The 24,896-nt window shown below is 42.3% G+C and overlaps 1 protein-coding gene across 1 annotated transcript; it reads left to right on the top strand.

Annotated features, from left to right (window-relative positions):
• The first annotated feature begins 2,111 nt into the window (after window positions 1-2,111).
• Window positions 2,112-16,760, top strand: ZFP64 (ZFP64 zinc finger protein). The gene is made up of 6 exons (XM_039498208.1): window positions 2,112-2,272; window positions 3,962-4,198; window positions 5,630-5,791; window positions 6,996-7,058; window positions 7,740-7,991; window positions 13,992-16,760. Exons 1-6 carry the CDS (start codon window positions 2,224-2,226, stop codon window positions 15,290-15,292), a joined length of 2,064 nt encoding a protein of 687 aa, XP_039354142.1. The 5' UTR covers window positions 2,112-2,223; the 3' UTR covers window positions 15,293-16,760.
• Window positions 16,761-24,896: the final 8,136 nt, after the last annotated feature.

Below are 24,896 nucleotides of genomic sequence, written 5' to 3'. Positions count from 1 at the left end.
TATGTAGTGTTTTCAGTCATCTTCTTCCTAAACCTACCATGTGTTATTCTGAACACATTTATTCAGCGGGCTCTGCTCTGGAGACCAGAACAAGGATTTTCCCCTTCTGCATCCTAGTCGGTTCTATGTCTGCAGCATATTGTTTTGACAAAATAAATCAAGAGAGATATCAAGTGGATGCTACTTTCCCAGGGGAGTGGAACTCCAGTTGTAACATGAACTGTAATCTGGAACTATGTGCATGTGTTTAGAGTATACACTAAACTGCCAGCATTTATAATTGACTACCCACAAAGGACTAGGCGAAAAGAATATTCCGGGTGCAAAGTCAAGCACTCAAAAGTGAGGAAATGTCAGAATTAAATTTGCCTGTTCAACCTTAATTCGCCCCCTTTGTGGAGCTGCATTAGGATCTAGTCTTTAATTACATAATCACATAATACTTTTCCAATCTGCTCCCTCTATGGCCTTCTCCCACTCCCACCTGATCCAGCTCTTGTCCCCTCTGCATTTGAGGGAAGCTGCTTTCCCTTCTATTCCGCCTCAGAACTAGCAAAGGACTCACGGAGAGCACAGCAGATAGATTATTCCGCCTCTTACAGTTGATACCTAGTACATAGTAGCCTACAGACCTGGGAGTAGTGATTGCAGGGAAAGTCCTGGTCAGCTAGGTCTGTGTCTAGAAATCTACCTGTGGGATGGCTACACAGGAATGCAAACGGAGAGGGAGTGGAGGCACTTAAAAACAAGGAGGCCGGTGGCACTTTAAAGACTAACATTTATTTGGGCATATTATTTGGGCATAAGCTTTTGTGGGTAAAAAACTCCATGCATCTGAAGAAGTAGGTTTTTTACCCATGAAAGCTTTTGCCACTAGACTCCACCTCAGGGGCAGCAGGATTGTATAATTTTTGGTGGTGCCCAGAACAGGTCCAAGTCTCCCTACCCGCCAACCTGCCTAAGGATCTGGGAGGGTGTTTGGCTGCAGGATGGGGTTTGGGGTGCAGGCTCTGGGAGAAAGTTTGGGTGTGGGAGGGGTGCGGGTTCTGGGAGGGAGTTTGGGTGCTGGGTGCAGGCTCTGGGCTGGGAGAGGAAGTTGGAGTGCAGGAAGGAGCGGGGGAGGGGACTTGGGGTGGTGGGTTTGAGGTACAGCAGGCAGGCTGCCCCAGGGTTTGGATGTGGGGGCAAAGAGGACTCCCCTCTCCCCGCCAGCAGCAGCGACCTCTGGGGCACCCTGGGCCTCCCAGCATGACAGTCACCCAGCCTGCTCCTAGCCCCGCAGGCTGTTGCTCGGGAGGTCCAGCCAGGACAAGCCCCAGTTGGAGTCAATTTCTGTGGGGAGAGGGGCTGCCATGCACCTCCTCCCTGTGTAGGCGCAGCAGCCACCTCAGCCTGCCCCTGGTGATGCTCCCTTGTAGCTGGCAGCGGCCACAAGGGATCGCAGTGCTGAGCTGCAGGGGGCCCAGGGAAGGCGGGGACGCCTGGGGGAGGTGTGCAGGGGCAGCAGGCGGGGCCAGGAGAGAGACCAGGCCCTGAACATTGGTGGAGCGGCCCCGGGGCACTGAATTTGCTGGAGCCTGGGCACCATGGGCTCGTACAACTTGCTGCCCCTGCTCCTCGTTGTTTTTGTGGATACAAACTAACACAGCTACCCCTCTGACACTTGGAGGCACTTAATTGGCATTGTTGTGCTTGACTGCTTGGGATGGGTAAACATGAGCACCCTCTTGTGCAGAGCTGGGGAGAGACAGGCTACAGCACAGCAACAGCCAGGCATGCTGCCTGGAGCTGTAGGGATAATAACCAGCAAGCAGCAGCGGCTTGCAGAGAGACACACAGCAGCAGGCTGCACACTAGGGATAGTTTATAAACGGCGCTGGCAGCAGCCTGCACCGAGTGCCTACAGACTCACCAGCAGGCGGCCCGGCGCTGTACAGCCAGGCTGCCCAGTGTACAGAGACTGGAAACAGGAACCTGCCTAGAGCCGCACGGGGAGGCGAGGGGCAGCCGCCGCCCCCACACGAGCAGGTGGGTTCCGGGGCCCGGGAGGGCAGCGGCCTCCGCGGCTGTCACTGAGCATGCTCGCAGCGCGCGGGCACGCTCGGCTGGGGCTGCTCCACGTCCGTCCCTGCCCGGGCGGGGCAGGACGGGGGGTCCCCGCCGCCGCCGCCAGCGGGCCCCTTGCCGGTGGCGGCGCTCCCGGGCCAGGCCGTGCAGCGCGCCATGAACGCGGGCGGCGGGAGGGCGCCGGGCTTCCCCGGCCCCGTGCCGTGTAAGTGCCGAGCGGGCTATGCGCGCTCCGGGGCCCGCGCTGGGGAAGCGGAGCCGAGCCGGGGCCCGGGCAGGCCCCGAAACCTGAGTAGCGCGAGAAGCGGGCGGGAGCCGAGCCCGGGAACGTGGCTCGGGGGAGGACTGCCGGGCGGCCTGCCCTGCGCGCAGCGGGGCTCCCCGGGCGGCCACGCTTCGGAGTTCCCCGGTGGGCCCGGGGCCTGGGCGAGCAGCAGGTGCCGCCGCCCCGGGCGGGGAGCCGGGGTGCAGCGAGGGGCCGGTCCGCGGGGAGGCGGCCGGAGCCATCAGCCGCCGCTCAGCCGGGGAGGGCGGACGGCAGCGGGTCCCGGGCTCCGACACCCCGCCCAGGAGAAGCCCCTTCATCCCGGCAGCAGGGGAGAGGCGCTGCCCGGCGCCCTGGCCAGCTGCTCGACGGAGATCGACTCTGGCCTGCCGCCTCCCGTCCCCAGCGCTCCTCCTCCGGCCACTGGCTCGCGGAGGAGACGGGCGGAGATCGGGGGTCGGGGAGAAAGAGGGATCCGGGGGTGAAGGGCGGGGACCGTTCTAGCCCCACACTGGGGAGGGACATTAGATGCTTGGGGGGCGTTGGGTGGGTGCGGGGGCGGCAGACGTAGGGCAGAGAGGCAGGTTAGAGGCGTCGGAGGCAGACAGGGCTGTTAAGGAGTAGGCACGGTAAGAAGAGGAGCTATGGGGGGGGAAGGGGAAGAAGTTGGATGTTAAGCAGTCAGGGCAGGGGAGGAGGCAGGGCAGAAGGCCCTGGGCGGTAAGGACAGAGGGGAAAAGGCGGTCTTGCTGCTTGGGCTCCACTGGGCAGCACAGAGGATGCCTGCAAGGGAGCCAGGCAAGAGATACCCTGACACTTCACTCCATGTTGCCTCCAGGACTATCCATGTTCATTAAGGACCCCCCCCCCCCACACACACACACACACATGCCCCCCTCCTAACACCCATATTTGGAGCACATTTTCTGGGAAAGTTTCCTGGGTGCATAGGGTAAGCTCCCTGGTCCTAATGCAAGGAGCAAGTGTAGGTCCTTCGGTCTAGTGTACAACGGCATTGTGCAATTGTGCAAGTCACCTGAGAGAGTGTCACTGCGCAGCATGCAAAGATGCAAGTTCCCAGACTGCAACTGTCATGCAAGCCCCTGTGGCCTAGTGTGTAACATGAAAAAATAATGTAGCCTTATGAGCAACCTATGGTTCAGCATTGCAGGCATGCAAGTTTCATGAATCATGTCTCCCAGGAACTTTAGTGTAACTTTTTTTTTTAGGTTGCCTATGATCAAATGGCTTTGCACTTCAGACTGCTCAGCACATGCAACTCCTACTGAAGTCAGTGCCCAGAAGCTTCATGTACCACTAAATATGTTTAGTTCTTCAGTGGTTATAACACCCATGTGCTGTCTCTGTTGAATGCTATACTAAGAAGAGGACAGTATTTATAGAGTTCAGCATTTTGGTTTCACAGTTGCTATTATAGCTCTCCCAATAGTAGTTGAAAAGGGTATGTTGCAGTTAGTCAATGAGAAAGTAAATGCATGATATACTAATTGAGGCCCTGATCCATATGATAATTGATAATCTTATTGGAGTCTCTCTTCGCTTTTGTGTAGGAATGTTTTTATGTTTTGATTTCATCAGTGTAAATTATTTGATCTTCCATTTTTGTAGTTCCAGGAGGCACCACTGTCCTAGTGGAGCTCACCCCGGATACTCACATTTGTGGCATTTGCAAGCAGCAGTTCAATAACCTAGATGCCTTCGTTGCTCACAAGCAAAGCGGCTGCCAGCTGATCAGTGCAAATGGAACCACTAGTACAGTCCAGTTTGTCTCAGAAGAAACTGTGCCATCAACACAGACTCAAACCACAACCAGAACAATCACTTCAGAGACTCAGACCATCACAGGTATTGCTTAGGAATTTGAAAGCACACATCCTATAGGAAATAGAAATGTAAATCCATGTACCCCCATCACGTTAAGTTAAAATACCAGTTTGCACAGAAGTATTCATATATGATTTGGTGAAGGAAGGAGAAGCAAACTGACTACTTTGTTAGCTTCGGTATAACGCTATGCACTTAATTTGACAATTAAAACTATTAATCCATTTATAATATCTTAAGCCTGATGTGATATGCAGCCAGCACTTAATGAAAGGGAAACTGTAATCAGTGACAGCATTTATGAAAAATTCAAACGACAGGGCATTTTTAATGGTGCCCTTGGTAACAAACACAGGCTTAGAGTTTTTGTTGGTCCTCAGTCCAGGTCCTCCTTATAAGAGAACACTGCATCTGAAACAACTGCTTCCACAATTAATTAGCTAGAAATATCGTGATACTCAGTATTCCTACCTCTGCAAAGGTTTAAGTCAGGCTGAAGCATATGCAGACCTTTACTTGCATAAAGTTACATGTGTGCATGTTCTCAGACTCAGGGCCTCATTTACTTTGAACTAATTTGAACAGACACATTAATTCCCAGAGAGATTTGCAGAAGTGTTTTGGGGTAAAGAATCTGATATACAAAAACCTTAAAGCGAATGAAAAGATAGGATAGTCAAGTGGACTGATTTCAGGGCTGGTTGCCAGGAATTTTCGAGTTCAAATCCCAGCCCATGATTCACTGGATTTTGGATGAATTGCTTAAATTATCTGCCTCTTATTTACTCACCTGTAAAATGAGGGCAATAATACCAACCTATTTGATATTAGAACAGGGGTGAGATTTAATCAACTTAAAAGCCATTAATTAGTCTGTGTTAAAATGGTTTTTTTTACTATGTTTACAGTTGACACCTAAAATTCCTATAACTGAAAGAGATTAGATATTTAAAAAAAAACAAAACTATTTTTTTCAGTTTTACTTCATACTTTTTACAGCATTTTGTATAAAGCCAATTTTGCTGTTTCCTCTGAATACTGATTTAGGGCTCCAATCCTGCCAACATTTAACAACATACATAACTGTACTCATATAAGTAACCCCCCGCACAAACAGCAGAAGAAACTGGCTTAGCCCTGAGTCCTGCAATTGGATCCACACCATCATACCCTTCTGCTTGTGCAAAATCCCACAGGCTTCAGTGCAACTGGTGCAAAGGACTAGCCATGCATATCCAGTTTCAGGGTAGGGGCCTTTGTCATTTTTTTTTTTTTTTTTTTTTTTTTTTGCTTATCTGGGGCTTTCACTTGTAATAGGTAGAGAAAAACATTTTATAAAAGAATAGGCAAATGTGATTGTAAAATTAGAACTAGGTATGGGCGGTGCTTAATGGAATTTGATACAGATTGAAGATGTTTATACTAAGAAAGTGGGCCATTTTATGTTTTTAGTTTCTGCTCCAGAGTTTGTTTTTGAGCATGGCTACCAAACATATCTGCCCAATGAGAGCCGTGAACCTCAGATCGCCGCTGTTGTCTCTCCATCATCAAAAACGCGTTCCAGAAAATCCACTACTGCAGTTGTCCAAAAGAAATTGAACTGCTGCTATCCAGGTTAGGTATTGGCTATGTCTTCTTTTTTCTTTCTTTTTGCAATGGGTTTAGTATAGTTATAAATATGCTAGGTTTGCCTAATTTCATGAAATTAATCTGCACAGATCTAGAAGACAACATGATATGCTTCTTTAGGCCTGATCCTACACAATTAGTCAGTGGGAGTTTTGCCATTGACTTCAGTGGGAGTAGAATCAAGCCCTCAGACTCTGATCTTGCTCTAATGATGTGTACTGGCTAGGGTCAATGGGGCTCTACCTGGCTTTCAGGTGTGCTGACACACGTGGCTGTAAAAGTAGGGCCTGATTTGTATCCTCCTAACTGTGTTTCCAGTCCTTCAAGTCATGTGAAGAATCCTGAAATTATTTGCACTGTATCCACAGCTCTGATGAACCAAAGCATTTGCAAGGATGGACTGATTTTTAAATATTGTCAATATTTAAATCATATTACTCTGCGAAGTTACCATATAAATTCCTGCAAAACAGATTCTTAATTCTTTCATATAGGATTCAGTGCTGCAAGGCTTGGGAGTTAAACTTTCCTCACATGAGTAGTCTTGTTTATTTAAATAGAGTTTACAGAATTGTAAAGGAAAGATTTGAAACCTGAGAATCTTATTTCACATGCACAGTCTTAGTTTGCACGCACACAAACTTTCAAGGCTCTATCCAGTATTCTTAACTCAGGCAAAACTCCTGAGAATGAGGGCCCCAGTGTGTTAGCTAGGTGCCCACTATCTCTAATCTGAGACTATATGTGAAATTAATTAGTCTCCCTGTGTCCCCTGTGTACTGTAGAGTGCGTCTCAAAACCCAGGCAGAGATTCCACACAATTTGTTTTAGAGATTACCACGAGAAATTCCAGAATGAGTTAATGCAGAGAATGAATTATCTTCTAGGGAAGCACTAGAAGGCTAAAGTTTGTAGGTAAGTATAGCTACTTACGTATTGTAAGTAAGTATAAGCAAACAAGATGTGGACTTCATTTTCCGGCAGTGTTGAATTCCTTCTCTTTATTTGTATACACACACATACACACACAGAGCCTTGATATATTTGACACAGAAATGTTACAGATACATGCCGAGAAAGGTAACATCCTGAATCTGTCAAAGTACATGTCCCCTGTCCCGTTGTCTTGTTTGTTTTTCTTAAATTTAAAAATCTAATTTTTTGTTTGTGGTATCTAATTTATTTTCAGGTTGCCAATTCAAGACATCATACGGTATGAAAGACGTGGAACGTCATTTAAGAACACACACAGGTAAAATCTAAAGCCATCACCTTCTATTTTCCTTCTTGTTATTGTCAATAGATGTTTTCCCACAAAAGAAGTGTCTAGTTTTAGGTGGTACAACCTACCTATTCAAGAGGCACAATCCCTCCCCTAGCTTCTTGGAATGCAAGGACTGTCCCTTTCACGTGCCAAGTCCCACATTATGGTACAAACTACTTTATTATAGGCCAGTTTGTAACTTAGTCATCTGGCCCTCAGATTTCAGAACATCAAAAATTATGTATGCTTCACTTATCACTGACTCACAGTAACCTATGTGGCATGAATGGGAAGCTGTTTTTTAGTGCATCACTGCATTGTACTATAGATTAGGACAAGAAGTTAAAAAAGAAATTAGTTTAACACAATAATTCTTAAAAAAAAATCATTTTCAAATGAACTTTCAAAAGCTAGTGTAAGGGGACAGTTTTTCAAAGGGACTTCTGAATTGTGCTTGATTCCTTACCATCTTTTCTGTGCATATTAGGAAGAGTGGTTAATGTGGAGGTGTTTGAAGGCATAAACATTGGAGGTGAATTTAAGGAGGCCTTTGGAAAATTCAGGCTATGGCGATTTGAAAATTCTATATAGTTTCTTTGTGTTTTGTTTAGTTCCAAGATTGTGTCATTACAAAAGTTCTTATTTAGACGCTTCTTTGTTGGTTTTCAGGAGATAAGCCCCATAAATGTGAGGTGTGTAGCAAGTGCTTCAGTCGCAAAGATAAGCTGAAGATGCACATGCGCTCCCATACTGGGGTGAAACCTTACAAGTGTAAACACTGTGACTATGCAGCTGCCGACAACAGCAGTCTCAACAAGCACCAGCGCATCCACTCAAATGAGCGTCCTTTTAAATGCCAGATCTGTCCTTATGCAAGCCGCAACTCTAGCCAGCTTACTGTGCATCTCAGATCCCATACTGGTAAGTCTAGACCAGAATTTCAATCTATAAGACTTCAAAATGCCTTGGGCCATATTTGAGGTATTTTGATGCTAAAGATGTAGATAGGTACCCAGTGGGATATTCACAAGTGCCGAGGTGTCTGACTCCCAATCTGGAGTCAATTATAGAAAAGTTGCAACAGTTTAACTAAATTGATTGTGATATTGAACTAATTAAATCAGTGCCATCTCCAAATGTAGACACCCTTGAACTATTTTAATTTCTGCATAATTCATCTTAGTTTACATCTGCAAATTACTAAATTCAGCTAAACTTGCATTGCTGGTGGGGTCCCCTCCAGGTCAAGGCTGGAGCATGTTAGCAGCACAGTATGAGGAAACTGGCCTTGCTGCTGCCCATGCTATACTTGTTCTGTGAATAGATGATTTCAGTCTCCAGGGTTGTCAGCCCACATACCTTTTGCAAACACTAAATCCATAACTTCTTATAGTTAAATTATTTTCCTAAATTCTCTTTTAATCACATTTTCTCTTGTAGCTTGTAAAGATACTGAATTTTTTTGTGACTGTACAATTATCTCTGACATACGATGTTTTTCGCTTATTCTGTGGTATTAGATTGGTTTCCATGTTGTTCTTTATGGATTTGATTAATTCTGTGAATGTTAGCTGCAAAGTGATTACTGTTCAGGGTTTACTATATTAGCTTTGAACCTGCTCTAGGTTCTGATTCTGAATTGAAGTACTACACTGTACATTAGTTCACATGTAGGCAGTGTGGAATTTATTTCCAGCAGATAAAAGAAATAAATCACATGTGAAATGTGGAGGAGCGGAGGGTCAAACCAATCTGTCCTTAGCAGAAGTGTCTTTTATGCTTCACAAATCTGCTGTGATGCCACAGGCAGGACAACTAGGGAGCTGTTTTGCAAGGTTCACCTGTTTCTGCTGCTACGTAACAGGATGTGATGGGAAGTAGGAATTGTACATGGGTGAGTCAGATACTAATGATAGATACAGTCCAGAGAACACCTGATGTCGATTTACCTCCTATAACGCAAGTGTGTGCAGATTACACACAGCTACATATATGTAAGCTGTAGCAGTTGTGCCCCTAGAAGGATTAATCAATGGGAGAAGGAAAACAGTAGTTTTGCTTTATTCTCCGCTTTTCCACCAGAGTAAGGTAGCTTTTCAGTGCCACCTGTGAAGACTGGTGACTTAGCACTAATATACTTTTGGCCACTGGGAGGCCAAGTGGCCCTGATTCGGAAGGATTCAGCCAGTGAAGAACAAGGAGTGAATAAGCCCTTTGTGATATTTAGCAGGTAAATAGGGTGACATGATCATGAGAACGCAGTCATGCTTTGCCAGTTTAAAATCACAGCCTTTGTGTCAAGTTGTCCTTTCAGGGCCACATGCTCCCCTCTCCAAATAAATAATTTGACTTCTTATACTAGAACAGGGGTAGGCAACCTATGGCACATGTGCCTAAGGCAGCACACGAGCTGATTTTCAGTGGCACTCACACTGCTCGGGTCCTGGCCTCCAGTCCGGGGGGCTCTGCATTTTAATTTAATTTTAAGTGAAGCTTCTTAAACATTTTTAAAACCTTATTTACTTTACATACAACAAAAGTTTAGTTATATATTATAGACTTATAGAAAGAGACCTTCTAAAAATGTTAAAATGTATTACTGGCACGCGAAACCTTAAATTAGAATGATTAAATGAAGACTCGGCACACCACTTCTGAAAGGTTGCCGACCCCTGTACTAGAACTTGTGGAATTAAAATGGTCTCTTCCCTGCTGTTCCAGAGTGGATGAGGGAAAGAGGCATGTGCCAGGAGCAGATTCCCTAGGGTCTGCTGAGAAGTCGTCATAGTCACCAATTTATCCACATAGAAAAGTTATCCTTTCACTTTAGGTTTCATGACTCTTCACTTCATTAGCAGCACAGCTCCCTTTGAAACTATGCTGCATCTGCCTTTGCCCTTCAAGGCTTGAAACTAAGATGAACTGCAAACAGAGGGGAGTTCTTCCAGTCAGTCTTGTATGGATTACCTCTGGGAACACCTCATTCTGTAGTGGGGATCAGATTTCATCCCTCCCTCCTATCTAGCTCTGGAATGCCCATCTTGTAGATGTCCTGTGGAAGGACTTCCATGGTGGTTAGGAGGCAAGAGGGAATGTGTTGAAGTGGGAACTGTGTTCCTGTTTCCACAGATTTGAGGTCTTTTCTGACCCTGTTACTACATCCCTTCACTGCTCAGTATGTGATGTCAAGTCTTTAGAGCAAGAAACTAAACTCTGTCTTTCCCAAGTAAATCTTTTTAGATACGAAGAACTTGTGTCATTTGTTGCATATAAATACAAAGCTTTAAAAATGATTACATCCCTATTATTCACTAAGAAATTAAGTGTACTGGATTGGTTTAAAAGAAAAATTCAGACTTGTATCCAGGATTCAGGTCCTAATGATACTGCATCAACCATTCTCTGTACTACCAGAAATCTGTTAGAAATTCATAGAGGTAAATGTCTTTGTGACCTACAATAGAACCTCAGGGCATGGCTACACTTGCAGTTGTAGAGAGCTGAGAGTTAAACCAGCCTTCAGAGACCGCAGCAGGGAAAACGCTGCCGAGTGTTTACACACTCAGCTGGAAGCGCACTGGCATGGCCACGTTAGCAGCTCTTGCAATGCCACAAAGCGCAGTGCATTGTGATAGCTGTCCCAGCATGCAAGTGACTTCAACTTGCTTTTCAAATGCGGGGGATGGGGTGGGGTGGAGTGTGACAGGGAGTGTGTTGTGTGTATGTGGAGGTAGGGAGAGAGACTGGGTTTTTGGGAGGATGAGAGTGTGTCAGCATGCTGTCTTGTAAGTTCAGACAGCAGCAGACCTTCCCCCCCCCCACCCCGCCTCTCACTCACTCAAAGCAAGCAGCATTCCTTTGTCCCGGAGCAGATAAGCATCCAGCTGTCAGAAACGGAGCTTTGAAAGGGCGTATCTGCATTCCTACAGTGAGTTCAAAACAATGACAAGAATGGCCACTTGACTTAAGGGGATTATGGGATGTTTCCGGAGGTCAATCAGAGCACAGTAATGCAACACCTTGTTCACACTGGTGCTGCGGCTCTCCAGCAGGGGCGCAGCAACCATTCCACTCGCCAAGATGGAGTACCAGAAGTGCTGTAGCTGCGGAGTCAGAGCGCTCTACGTGCCTTGCCAGTATGGACGAGTAGTGAGCTAATGTGCCTGGGGCTCCTTTATTGCGCTCTAACTTGCAAGTGTAGCCAAACCCTCAGAGTTACGAACATCTCAGAAATGAAGGTTATTCGTAACTCTGAAATGTTTGTAACTGAACAAAACCTTTTATGGTTCTTTCAAAAGTTTACAACTGAACATTGACTTAATACAGTTTTGAAACTTTACTATGCAGAAGAAAAATGCTGCTTTCCCTTTATTTTTTAGTAGTTTACGTTTAACACTACTGTACTGTATTTGCTTTATTATTATTTACTTTTTCTCTGCTGCTGCCTGATTGTATACTCCCGGTTCCAAATGAAGTGTGTGGTTGACTGGTCAGTTCGTAACGCTGAGGTTCTACTGTATATAATTTGGAGTCAGATTTTATACATCCTTGCTAATTTGATTAATCCTTTCATTCTCTTAATTTCAGTGGAACAGTTCACATGAGTAATAGTTTTCAGGATCAGGGCCCTGAATTTCTTTGGTGCCTCCGCCAGTGTCAAACTATGCAAGGCCAGTAGTGTAAATATGTATAATAGATCAATTTGCAATTTAGAGAACACATGTATTGCAGAATTTGAGTACAAAAGTGAGTAACACTGTCAGTCCAATATATGAAAATTGAACTACTGAAATACGTACTATGCCTTCATCAGTAAACTAGGTAAAAATTCAATAGTGGAGTCTTACAATTCAACTATAAGAGTATGCAGCTGTGACTGTAAAATAAATAAGCTACACTGGTTGGTAGTGTATCTTCGTTAATAAAAATCTTTATCACAGACATAATATGCTATATATCTCAATTATTAAACAGATGTGAGATTTGCACAGTATGCCACAACTTGATTTGAAAAATAAGCAGCTAAATCAATGACATATGTAGCTGGATAAACAAATTATGCGAAATTATACAAATGTCACAAAGATCTATAAAATATTAACATGTAAAATAAATTAGCCATATGCAGCTTGATTATTAATGAACAAAGCATTGACTGAACTTAGTACATTCCTGCATTTTGTTTGTCTTACATAGTTCTTTCACTTTTCTCCTTCCATGGCGTGACAGAGTAATACCAAAATGATGTCTTACTGTTCAAGTGGATCAGAGAAGAATGGTTAAGAATGAATAGTATTATTTTGCAAATGCTAGTTACTACAGTTAGCTTCTTTTGTTTTTTAAATCATCATATTCTGAATAGAGTCACTGTCTTGTAAATCCATGCCCTGGATTTGATCCAGTGATTATGAAGTAAATATATGTGGTTATTTTGGCTGCACATATTGTGACAACCCTACAAATGCAAGGAAATGCAAAGAACAGAGGTTTAGGCCCTGAAGATGCAAATGCTTATACACGTAACTAACTTTACCCATGTGAGTAGTTCCCTTGAAGTGATTATTCATGAGGTTAAAGTTGAGCAAATACAAAAACATTTGCAAGGTCTAGCATTTGAATCCTTTGACACAGATTTTCAGCTGCAGCTATTTCTAGTCTTCATGTGTGTGCCCATAAAAATTGTGCATGTGCATGTACTGTGCAGGCACACACTCCTACATGCATACTAATTTCAAAAAAATCTTTTACTGTAGCTTGTGGAAAGTTGGTTGTTCACATCATGCAGAATCCTCCATTTCCAACTGTTGAATTGCAAGACAAAACTATACACTAAATAGTTCCATAATGTTACATTTCTATATAAGTAAACTCATATGAATCCACACATCATTATTTATCTTTTGCATGTTTCACTCTTTTTTAATTTTTCTTTTCCAATTATGGTACCCCACTACAATACAATTAATTTTTTCCCCAATACAAACTGTAGGAACATCCTGTAAATCTGGAGTAATCAGTGTATTTTCTGTGCATCCAAGTATATGCTACTAAGTGTTGTCCTTCCCTATCACCTTCCCTCTTTGCTTTTTCAACATTTACGTCAAAAACTGAAAATCTAGCTGAATACTGCACCTTTAGTTACCAGATTCTACAAATCTAAGAAATTTGAGCCAAATATCCTAGGGCAAATGTGGCATAGAAGAATAGGAACAGACATGTAATTATTTTGGAGGATGGTTTTTAATTTGGGTCTTCAGTGGTAAATATTTTATGATCAAAATATTTTAAAAAGATGATTAGCTAGTAATTTAATTCCACATAGTTTGGAACTGATTTAATACTCCATCATAGTTAAGTTCTCAACATGACTACAGTTATATGTATATGCTAACATATATATTTAGGAAAGGTTTATAATGCATCAAAATCTAGCAGAGAGACAACTTTTTTGTTTTTTTAATGTTTATCTCAATTAGTTGAGACGTTCAATCTTATTAATGAGGGAGGATTGAGAATCTTCAGTAGCTTGTTTTGGAACAGTGTTCCACCATTCATACCCCTGAAAGGAACTAGAAGTGGAGAACATCTGGAATACAAATACCCAGGAACTGCAGGACCTGCAAGCATGCCTAAATACACTCTCTACCCAAAAGCACTCTGAGCCAGGAGTGGCTACTGTGTTTCCCACACAAAAGTGTGTCTGATCAGCTTCAGGTGAAACAAGAGAATGCAACATTTGAATTTCGCCTTACTAAAGAATTTAGTGCATTGTGGAAATATGTTGGGAAATTTTAACTGGAACAAATTGGGTTCATGTACCAGTTTAAGTTTATGCAGTTAATTGAAGCTTTCAGTCTATCCAGGAAGTCCTGTAGATTCGTGGCTTGACTCCTCTAATTTAAATGCATGTTTTGTTGACAGGAGATGCTCCGTTTCAATGTCGGATGTGTAGTGCTAAATTTAAAATCAACTCAGACTTGAAGAGGCACATGCGTGTGCACTCTGGAGAGAAGCCTTACAAGTGTGAGTTCTGTGACGTCCGCTGTGCCATGAAAGGGAACCTGAAATCACACATCCGCATCAAGCACAGCATGGAGAACACACTCAAGTGTCCGGAGTGCGAGTTCCAGTGCGGAAACAAAACAACCCTTCGGCATCACTTAAGAACCCATCAGCCTGAGCAGCCAGTGAAGTGCTCAAAATGTAACTACTCTTGCTCTAACAAGGCGGCTCTCAAGGTGCACGAGAGAATTCACTGCGAGGATCGCCCTTTCAAATGTGACTTCTGCAGCTTTGATACCAAGCAGCGGAGCAATCTGACCACGCACGTGAAGAAAGCCCATGCAGACAAAGTCAAGATCAAAAAGCAAACCTCTGAGAAGAAAGAGGGAGATAAGTCAAAGCAGGGCAGCTCCAGGCAAATAGCCAAATTGGATGCCAAGAAAGCATTTAAGTGTAGCCTGTGTGAGGCTTCCTTTGTCCGAGAAGATTCTCTTAGGAGCCATAAGAAGCAGCACAGAGAGTATAATGGGACCAAAAGTACTGAACTGGCTGTTTTGCAGTTGCACATGGACCCAAGTAGGCAGACCAGTGCCCCGATTACAGTGAGTCACCTTCAAGTTCCAATTCAAGCCACTCAGGTTTCTCCTTACAGTGAAGAAAGGGTCAAGATCATTGCTGGCCATCAAGTGCCTCAAGTTAATAGAACAGTTCAGGCTGCTTCAGTGAATGTTATGCCTCCCACATTAGTTGGCCAGAATCAGGAAGACCTATCTGCGAGTAGCCAGTTGCAAATACTGCGCCAAGTCAGTCTGCTGGCACCGCCTCATCCCCCTGTTTCTCAAAGCGAAGCTGTGTCAGTGGGGCAGCCGGCAGTTCTTCTCACTGCCCAGGACCAAAGTGACAGCAGTGCTCTCCGCCAGACGTTGATTCCTGCTGCTTCAGTCAGTAGTCACAGGGCTTCAGCAAGCCAGACTTTCATCAATGATTCTGGAATCAGCTGCTCTGACTTGGAAGGGCTCAATGCTTTGATTCAAGAAGGGGCAACAGACGTGGCTGTGGTTAGTGATGGAGGTCAGAGTATCTCTGTGTCCACTTCAGCTCCCCCTCCTCCCATCTTTTCCTCATCCTCTCATACACAAGCACCTAAGCAGACCTACTCCATCATTCAAAGTGGAGCCCATACAGCTTTGCTGTGTCCTGCAGACTCCATACCAGATTAGTTAAAAAACTAGTGCAAATTCCGCCCTGGATTGCCTTGTGAAACCTTGAAGTCAGTGGGATTTTCATGACACTTAAGTGAGGGCCAGATTTTCAGGTGTCCTAAGATTGGCCTCTAACATTCCATTTGCACCACTTTGCATGTATGTTGCATTCTCACATATACATGCAGTGACTTGCACCTGCACACGAGTCTGTGCACGGTAACATGCATTGGAAACTAGATGCTACAGTCTTTGAAAAATGTGATCCTGAATATCAAAGCAACTGTTTAAAATTTAATGTTTGAAAAAAACTTCCCAGAGCAGGATTTACTTTGTGCAGCAAATGTCTTATTTAAACAAAATAGTTTTTGTTTTTCTTTTTTTTTAATCAAATGCAAAGAACATCGCGCCTTAAGATACCATCATGACAAATTCCAATCCCCTTTGAAAAGTCTGAGGGCAGGTCTACACTATGGGGGAAAGTCAATCTAAGCCACACAATTTGAGTTACGTTAGTAGCGTAATTCAGGTCAACGTAGCTTAGATGTACACTTACCGTGGGGTCCATACTATGCTTTGTCAATGGGAGTCGCTCTCCCATTGATTCCCCCTAGTCTTCTCCATCCAGTGGAATACTGGAGTCGACAGGAGAGCGATCTGTGGTCTATTTAGCGAGTCTATTATTTAGATGATAAAAAATTAACAGTATATTAAACAACATTAAGAATTAAGGCCCCAGTCCTTCAAACACGCATCTGCTTAACTTCACTTGAATAGCCCCACTGAAGTGTTTGCAGGATTGGGGTCTAAATTTGTAAATGTTGATTTTTTTTTTCCCATTTAGATTCAGAACCAGACTCATCAGGATGAATTGGAGCCAGATTTTCAAAAGTGCTCAGCACACAGCAGCTCCTAATGTGACAGTTATCACCAGACTTTTCCAAAATGCTCAGAGCCCTTCTGGCTGAGTTTTTTTGGGGAAAAAAATCTGGGCATTGATTTCAGTGCATAAATGGGAGCTGAGATCTTTTCAGTGTCTGGCCCCTAGAAGCTAAATGGAGCATTGACAAAGAGCCTGAGGTCTGATCTGGTGTCCATTGAAGTTGATGGAAAGAACTCCATTCACTTCTGTAGGAATTGGATCAGATCCTTGGATGCTGGTCCTGGCTGATTATTAGTCCCCAAGAAATGCCCTACACCACAAAAATGATTTTGGGATTCTGTCTAGAGATTTGTAGTAATTGCTAATTATACGAAAAGTCTATTGAAGTTGATAGGGTTTGGGGGCACTTAGCACCTTGCTTGAGACACTCATGCAGAATCAGACCCCAAATTACTTCTCTTAAAATAATAGAATGCTGTCTGTGTGTTGGTGATACTTTGTGTCATAACAGATCTTTTATGCAAATCATGTATACAGCACAATGCTCTGTATCAGAAGGGTCCTTTTAAAAAAAAAAAAATACAATATATTTTTCCAAATACAGTGCTGCAATTTTATGTCATTTGTTTTGGTGCTGCATTATCATTTGTTTTTAGTTGTGTGATTGAAAAGAAATGTATTTTGCATTTCCATTTCTGTTCTTTATGTGTAAGAATGCAGCTTAAAGAGAGGAAAAAGAAGACCTGTTGCAGTACAAAACCTAATCATAGATTCCGTTTTGGGGATCAAAAAGCTAGTTAATTAAAAAAAAAATACATTAATTTTAGTACAGAACAAGATAGAGGTGGTTATTTGTGTGCTTAAAATCACCATGCAATGAATGTATATTTATATAAAGAATATAATGTACATGTTAGTATTTGGCTTCAGTCATAAAAAATCAGTGGATCTGATTAACAGTTTTGTTAGGTATATAATATGTATCTTTTTAGAGAGAGAGAGAGAACATTTCTCCATGGGTATGAAAATATGTTTTGATAGGATACATAAGTAGGGCCATATTTAAAATTGGTTTTATAGTATCTTTTTTTAAAAATCCCTTTGCACATGCATTTTTTCCAGCCATACTCATGTTTGCATTCACAAATCTGAGTCATTGTATCCTTGAAAATGATGTGGGAAAATGCAGACACAAATTATAGGTACAGTTTTAGAACCCTTCACTTTTGTTGACAGAGGAGTTGATTAGATATGTTCTGAACGCTTGAATCCACCAGCAATGCCAACTTATTCCATGAAAGCCACTCAGTCTAGTTTTTCTGAGGTTTGTTTTGTTTAGGCCTTAAAATCATGTTCCTTTTAAGAAAGCAGTTCAGAATAATAATCTTGATTCCCGAATCCTGGCTTTGGTTTGATTAGAACCAGTTAGCAATATATACCCTCCAACATTCTGGATGGGAGAAAAGGCTGTTGTTTAGTTATAAAATAAATGTTGAGAATGTTAAACGGGACTAATTTATTAGTAAGGAAGATGGCTTCTTAGCTCCCACGCTACATTGCAGTTTGAAGGAGAAATTTGTGGATATCTACATTAAAAAGATTACCAGCACTCCATACTCTAGTATAGTGGTTCTTGTTCTCAGCCTTCCATATGATGATTCCATTTGCAGCTGCTTCTCTTCATAGCCGTCTGAGAGTCATCTGTGCCAGTTCCTAAAGTGCTGTGGGTAGAGGCATGCTGGTTTATGGTGAGCTCACATCTGAGGAGGACTAGTTGCAAGTCATTGAGCAAACCCACTGTAATGTAAGATCAGAAACGGAATGGGAAAGGAGGTTGCTGTACCCAAAGCTAAGGAGAGGGCAAGTATAGTCTGAGCAATTAATTGGGAGCCAGGAAATTTTGAGTTATAATCCTGACACACTCGGGTTCCCCAGCTGTAGAATGGACATAATACTTACCTCTCAAGCATGTTGAAAACTTAATGACGTTTGTAAAGCACTTTGAAGATGAAATAGCACTTAGTGGTCACTAAGTTTTTATTATTTGTGGTCACTGATCTTCAGGTTGTGAACTATTGCTTTAGCTGATAGCATAATGTTTTACCTATCTTTGAATTAAAGTGCACAGTAAAATACATGATAATGTAGTAGATCAAGACACACTGGGACTTTTACTTCACTCAAGCAGTATCGCATGTGACATTGCGTGGCAAGCTGGGGTGCTGTAGATCAGGGGTTCTCAAATTGGGGGTTGAGACCCCTCAGGGGGTCGCGAGGTTATTACATGGGGGGTTGCGAGCTGTCTGCCTCCATGCCAGCATTTATAATTATGTTAAATATATAAAAAAATGTTGTTCATTTATAAGGGGGGGTCGCACTTAGAGGCTTGCTGTGTGAAAAGGGTCCCCAGTACAAAAGTTTGAGAACCACTGCTATAGATTCACACCGTGGCTTGGCAAACAGTCAGTTATCAGGTAGACAGACCCTTCATGTTCTCTCTTCCTCCCAGTCAAACCATCTGTAAATGCTTCCGGGTATGTTCAGTGTTCACATTCAGATTTGTGAGATTGAGACTAGGGAAATGGTATGTAGTTGGAATATAGTTACAGTGGGCAGGCTGTAGTGAAGAGCAAGCAGTAGGCAAAAGAAGACATTAAACAAAACAAGCAAACATTTTAAATCCTTTAACAGCAAACAACATTTTCTCTCCTCTCAAGACAAAACTTCATGGAGCTTCACAAGCCCTAATTCAGTAAGGGAGGGTATTAGGTTTGATCCTTCATCAGTGGAATGATATGGCAAAGCCATTATTGACTTCTGTGTTAAAGGAGCCAGCCCCTCTGTAGTATGCAATGACAGGCAACTGGAGAACAACACTGAAAGCAAACCCAGTAAACCAAGCCCCAAAGGCTTATGCCCAGTTTAGGCAAATACATTTTTTTTTTCCAAAATAAAGGGGAGAAAAAAGACAAAAGAACAAAAAAAAAGTAAAGGAAGGGAGAGGAAAGGTAGAATGACATCTTGGTTTCCATCTGCTAGGGAATAATCAAAGGTTTCTAAAAAGTTAGACTCAATCTTTTCAAATTTGTCAGAGGTCTCTCTTCTCCAAAAGGTTACTTGCTCTTTAGCTGCCAGGTCAGCCAACTTGCTATGCCAAGCTTCTGTTCCTGGAAGCAGTCTGTTCTTCCACCTAAGCAATATTAGTCATTTGGCTACAAGCACTGTTAGAGAACCAAACTTTCTATGAGTTGGAGAGGTTAAGATGATGGGAGGTATCTGTTATATTAATGCTACCTACTTCTAGCCAAAAGTATTATTGCATGGGATAGTCCCAAAACATGTGAGCCAGTGTGGCTCTGGGAGACCCACATCTCCCACAGCAGTGTTTTGGCAAGGTCAATGCACTGTAATCTATGTGGGGGTACCAGTGTTGTCAAAAACAGCAGAAGATCATTGTTTATCCTGGCCACATTCTTGTGTCTAAACCTGAAAATCCTGCTCCTAACCTATATAAATAATGCATTTGGACACCTCTTGGAATATAAAATCAACTGGGAAAAGTCAAATTCTGAGCGTAAACAAACTTGCTCTTAGGGGAATCTATGATAATTGGAATTTTAGGTGGCAACCCAAACCTATGAAATATTTAGGAATCTTCAGCCCCAATAAGCTGGATAATCTGTTCAAAATTAATCTAGAGCCCATTTTAGTTCATTGAGATATTTGGGCAGAGGGAGAATCCTTACTCTTAGCCTTCGGGCCAAAATTTATATTATCAAAATGAATATGCTTCCCAAAATGTATACCCTATGAGTTCTCCCAGTTACTATGGGTAGGAGGCCAAGACTGAATTTATTTGACTATAACCGGGTTCAAAAAAGAACTAAATTAGTTCATGTAGGATAGGTCCATCAATGGCTATTAGCCAGGGTGGACAGGGATGGTCCCTAGCCTGTGTTTGCCAGAAGCTGGGAATGGGTGACAGGGAATGGATAATTTGATGATGTACTGTTCATTCCCTGTGGGGCACCTGGCAGTGGCCACTATTGGAAGACAGAATACCAGGCTAGATGGACCTTTGGTCTGACCCAGTATGGCCATTCTTATGTAAATTACAATTCCCAATCACAGCTGCAGGCGTCCATTTCCCCAACTTGCAGCATTATCATGCAGACTTTATCATCAGCTAGACAGCCCTCTGGCTCCAGAGCATAATAGTGCTGCCTGGCTGCTAGTGGAAGGAGAGTTGGGCCATCCCCTCCAGTTGGCAGGAATGCTGGGTTCAGTTTATTATGGTTTTGATTGTAGAATGTCCTCTACAGCATTGGCTACCAGAGTCATGGGCTAGTTTGGCTAGAAAATTTAAATTCCATCCCATCTCACATGTTGATGCTGTATTTGGAGGCAACCATTTGTTGAAAATTGACAAGAAACCATTAATGTGGAAAGTAGAAGGATAAGAGGATAATTTGATTTGTTTATTTGGTTATTAGTTTTTTCAATATAAATGCACAAACCCTCAGCTGCTAGAAAGCAAGATTTGGTAGTTTTCATATCTCTCTATGCAGCAAATTACTGTATATTGGATTTCAGATTGTTTTTAAAGTGATGATGAAATATTTTATATCATCCATAGGTGGTGCCAGAGATTCAAGTAACTGGCTAAGCTCAAATTTTATCTGAAGTACATATATTTCCTGTGAAACAGAAACTTAATGATTTTCTGTCATCAGCTCTTTGCTAGTTATAAATGAAAAAAACATCTCTATACCTACTTTCATAAGAAGTTGCAGGACGCTTAGCAGTAAAAATTATTAAAATTGTCAGCATTTTAAGAGCAATTAAAAGAACAAACTATGCCAATGTTGTCCCACTCAAAGCAGATTTCTAGATAGAACCAATTTAATGTAAGTGTACAGAAAATTAATTTTAAAAACTCCCTTTCAGTTTAGTTTTAATCTCTAAACAGTTTGCAGCTGTAGCAGAGCAGCTGAGTAAGTAGCATAAAATAAGCAAATTCAGCACAAGTGTTATTGGTCAAAATTGTCTGAATGTACACTTGTGCAGCTCCTTTGTGTGTGCACTATTGCATCAGAGTTCCCAGGAGCCTTATATTAACTCCAGTGTCACCATTAGACAGTTCTGTTATCTGCATTTCACTTTCTCGAAAAAGAGTTGTTTACCTTTTAAAGTAGGAAACCAGTAGATTGATGTTGTATTATGAAGGCTAACCCTTTATGCTGGTCCTATGTATAGTTCTAAGATAAACAGGAAAGATAAAAAGGTGAGAATGAATAGACAATGGCATAGTATTGCTGTCTTCAACAGTTTAGCTGTTTGCATTACACTTGAGGAAATAATCTATAGAGTTAGGTTTTTCCCCCTCCATATTACAAAAATAGGGTAGCCTGAAATAGGATTGATTTTTTTTTTCTTCCACAGAATACTAACACAAATATGCAGTGTTGACCACTGTGTATTAGCGCTAATCGAGCGCATTGCTTTAATATCTGATATTTGGTTAGTATGTTCATGCTGCTATCAACTGAATTATTGTTGCCTTGTTTCAGAGTGGTAGCCATGTTAGTCTGTATCAGCAAAAACAACGAGGAGTCCTTGTGGCACCTTAGAGACTAACAAATTTATTTAGGCATAAGCTTTCGTGGGCTAGAACCCACTTCATCAGATGCATGAAGTGGAAACTACAGGAGCAGGTATAAATGCATGAAAGGATGGGAGTTGCCTTTCCAAGTGTGAGGTCAGTCTAACTACAATACCCACCTGGTGAAGTGAAGAAACAGATTTACAGAGCCAGAAGGGTACCCAGAAGTCACCTACTATAAGACAGGCCCAACAAAGAGTAACAGAACACCACTAGCCATCACCTACATTCCCCAACTAAAACCTCTCCAGCGCATCATCAAGGATCTACAACGTATCCTGAAGGACGATCCTTCGCTCTCAAAGACCTTGGGAGACAGGCCAGTCCTAACTTACAGACAGCCCCCAACCTGAAGCAAATACTCACCAGCAACTACACACCACACAACAAAAACACCAACCAAGGAACCAAACCTTGCAACAAACCCTGGTGCCAACTCTGTCCACATATCTATTCAAGGGACACCATCATAGGACCTAATCACATCAGCCACACCATCAGGGGTTTGTTCACCTGCACGTCCACCAATGTGATATATGCCATCATGTGCCAGCAATGCCCCTCTGCCATGTACATTGGCCAAACCGGACAGTCTCTACGCAAAAGAATAAATGGACACAAGTCTGACATCAGGAATCATAACATTCAAAAACCAGTAGGAGAACACTTCAATCTCTCTGGTCACTCCATAACAGAACTAAAAATGGCAATTCTTCAACAAAAAAATTTCAAAAACAGACTCCAATGTGAAACTGCAGAACTGGAATTAATTTGCAAACTGGACACCATCAGATTAGGCCTGAATAAAGACTGGGAGTGGTTGGACCATTGCAAAACCTAAACCTATTTTCCCCAATACTAATTTCCCCCTACTGTTACTCACACCTTCTTGTCAACTGTCTGAAATTGATCACTCCCATTAACACTTCAAAAGTTATCTTTCCTCCCTTGGTATCCTGCTGTTAAGTGAATTGTCTCATTAGACTGACCTCACACTTGGTAAGGCAACTCCCATCCTTTCATGTATTTATACCTGCTCCTGTATTTTCCACTTCATGCATCTGATGAATTGGGTTCTAGCCCAAAAAGCTTATGCTCAAATAAATTTGTTAGTCCCTAAAGTGCCACGAGGACTCCTCGTTGTTCCCTTGTTGGTTCATCACAAGTGTCTCTCTCTTATGGAGCTTGTTTGTTTTGCTTGAGTGCCATAGAATCCAGAGATCCTCCTGGAATTCCGCCACAGTCATCAAGATCTTAAGCAATTTGTTTTTCCCGGTGAAAATAATATGTGCACATACATAGTGTCTGTCATCTGAGGATTTGAAATATGAGGATCCTCAAAGTTTGATTGCAGATATTTACATAAGCCTCACAACATCCTTGTGGTAAGTATTTACAGCATAGAGTTTGTGATTTGGCCAAAATGTCACATTATCAGTTAGTGGCAGAGTCCAGAACAGAATTCAGGAGTCCTGGCTACTAGACAGAAATACCTTCCACTCTACACAAAATAGATCATGCTTAGTTTCCACTGCAGTAAATTCTGCTCCCCTTCAGAGGAACATATCAAATATAAGGTAATTTTTTCAAAAATGTTTAAATGGTGTATGAGACTAACTTCCATTGACTTTCTTTGGGACTTAGGAGCATAAGTCACACAGGCATTTATGAACATTTTACCCACTGAGCCCAAAGTTTACAGTTCTGACTTTTTAAAAATGGTGTTTTCATCCTGGACTATTTTCAGTAATAATAACAATAATAACTCACTAGCTATTAGCAACAACACTAAGAAATCATTGATCCTTAGTATACATATTTAAAGTAAAATATTTTTTCCCATACTTAAGGCTTGTGGTTACTATGTTACTGGTCATAAAAATAATTCCACAGAGGATGAACTGTCATTTGTAAGAGCTACTATATTATTAGTCTTAATGTTTTATGTAATTTTTTCCTGTGTGTTCTTGTAATGTAACAGATGGAAGCACACAAAACAAAAGGCATCAGAAGTTCAGAGGGAAATGTCTGTAACGTGTTTCATTTTGTGTCAGTATTGCAGTTATCTATGTGATCTCGAGTGTCATGTGCTGCAATATCTATGCGAGCACAGTGGGGTGGATTATGGACTTAGTTTCAGGGCCATATGTGATTTTCCTCAATCAGTGATCCTACTCTCCCTGTCCCTGAGGGACTTAGTCTGTGACTTATTCCAATACAGTTTACCTGTGCATAAAACCACCGTAAACACTAATGCACATTGAAGCTTGATTTATTTACTGTGCCAGAGGTTGGCGCTGGTGCAGCTACACCAGTGGTCACTTACCAATGGCTGAAATCAGAGCAAATCCCCACTGTAGATGAAACCTTAAGATGATGAGTATGATTTTGCCCAAAGTTAAGTCATGGCTGGTCTAGGCTTGGAAATATGAGGTGAAATCCTAGCCCCAGTTGAAGTCAATGGGACTTTGACCAATATGCTATTAGGTATTATTCACTGAGAGTGGAAGTATCACATTTTGACCTTAATTCGACATACAGTCTCAGTGACTCTGGCAGAACAAATAGTAGCGTAAGTCTTAAGGTACCATTCTGTGTGAATAAGACTATCACACTCTGAGCCTTTATAGTTTTTTTTTATTATTAATCTTTATGAAAAAAAGATGAAAAAGTTAGAAAAATGCAGAGACACTTTCTCTGGGTTACAAGCAATTATAAAATGCCTTTTTGTGTTTTAAAAAAAGCGTTGCACAATATTTTTCTGTAGCTCGCTCTCATCTGACCTTGTTCCATGTTTTATGTTGGCAGCCAGCTTGCATTCAGTGTCTGTCCTTCTTGCAATGCGATGTTCTGCTATCAATACAATATTTGATATGTCCTCTGTGGAGAGGCCTGTATCCTGTAATTTCAAGGGTATTGATTGGATGATCTAATAGCCTTTTGCATCTCCAGTTAGAAAATCTTTAATCTTTTTTTATTTAAATTTTAAGAAGAGAAACCAACTTTACAAGTAACTAATGTCCTTCATCAATTATCCAGCTAACCTTTCATAAGATAATGGTTTCTATAGTGACCTC

Source organism: Mauremys reevesii, linkage group 13, assembly GCF_016161935.1.
Source record: "Mauremys reevesii isolate NIE-2019 linkage group 13, ASM1616193v1, whole genome shotgun sequence".
NCBI classification, from domain to species: domain Eukaryota; kingdom Metazoa; phylum Chordata; order Testudines; family Geoemydidae; genus Mauremys; species Mauremys reevesii.
This window is presented reverse-complemented; position numbering and strand designations above follow the sequence as displayed.

What these genes read in the sequence shown, in the direction of transcription:
- ZFP64 (XM_039498208.1), top strand. Translation starts at nt 2,224, where the DNA reads ATGAACGCGGGCGGCGGGAGGGCGCCGGGCTTCCCCGGCCCCGTGCCG. An exon ending in AGAGACTCAGACCATCACAG is followed by an intron (nt 4,199 to 5,629) that starts GTATTGCTTAGG and finishes TTATGTTTTTAG; the next exon opens with TTTCTGCTCCAGAGTTTGTT. An exon ending in GCATCTCAGATCCCATACTG is followed by an intron (nt 7,992 to 13,991) that starts GTAAGTCTAGAC and finishes TTTTGTTGACAG; the next exon opens with GAGATGCTCCGTTTCAATGT.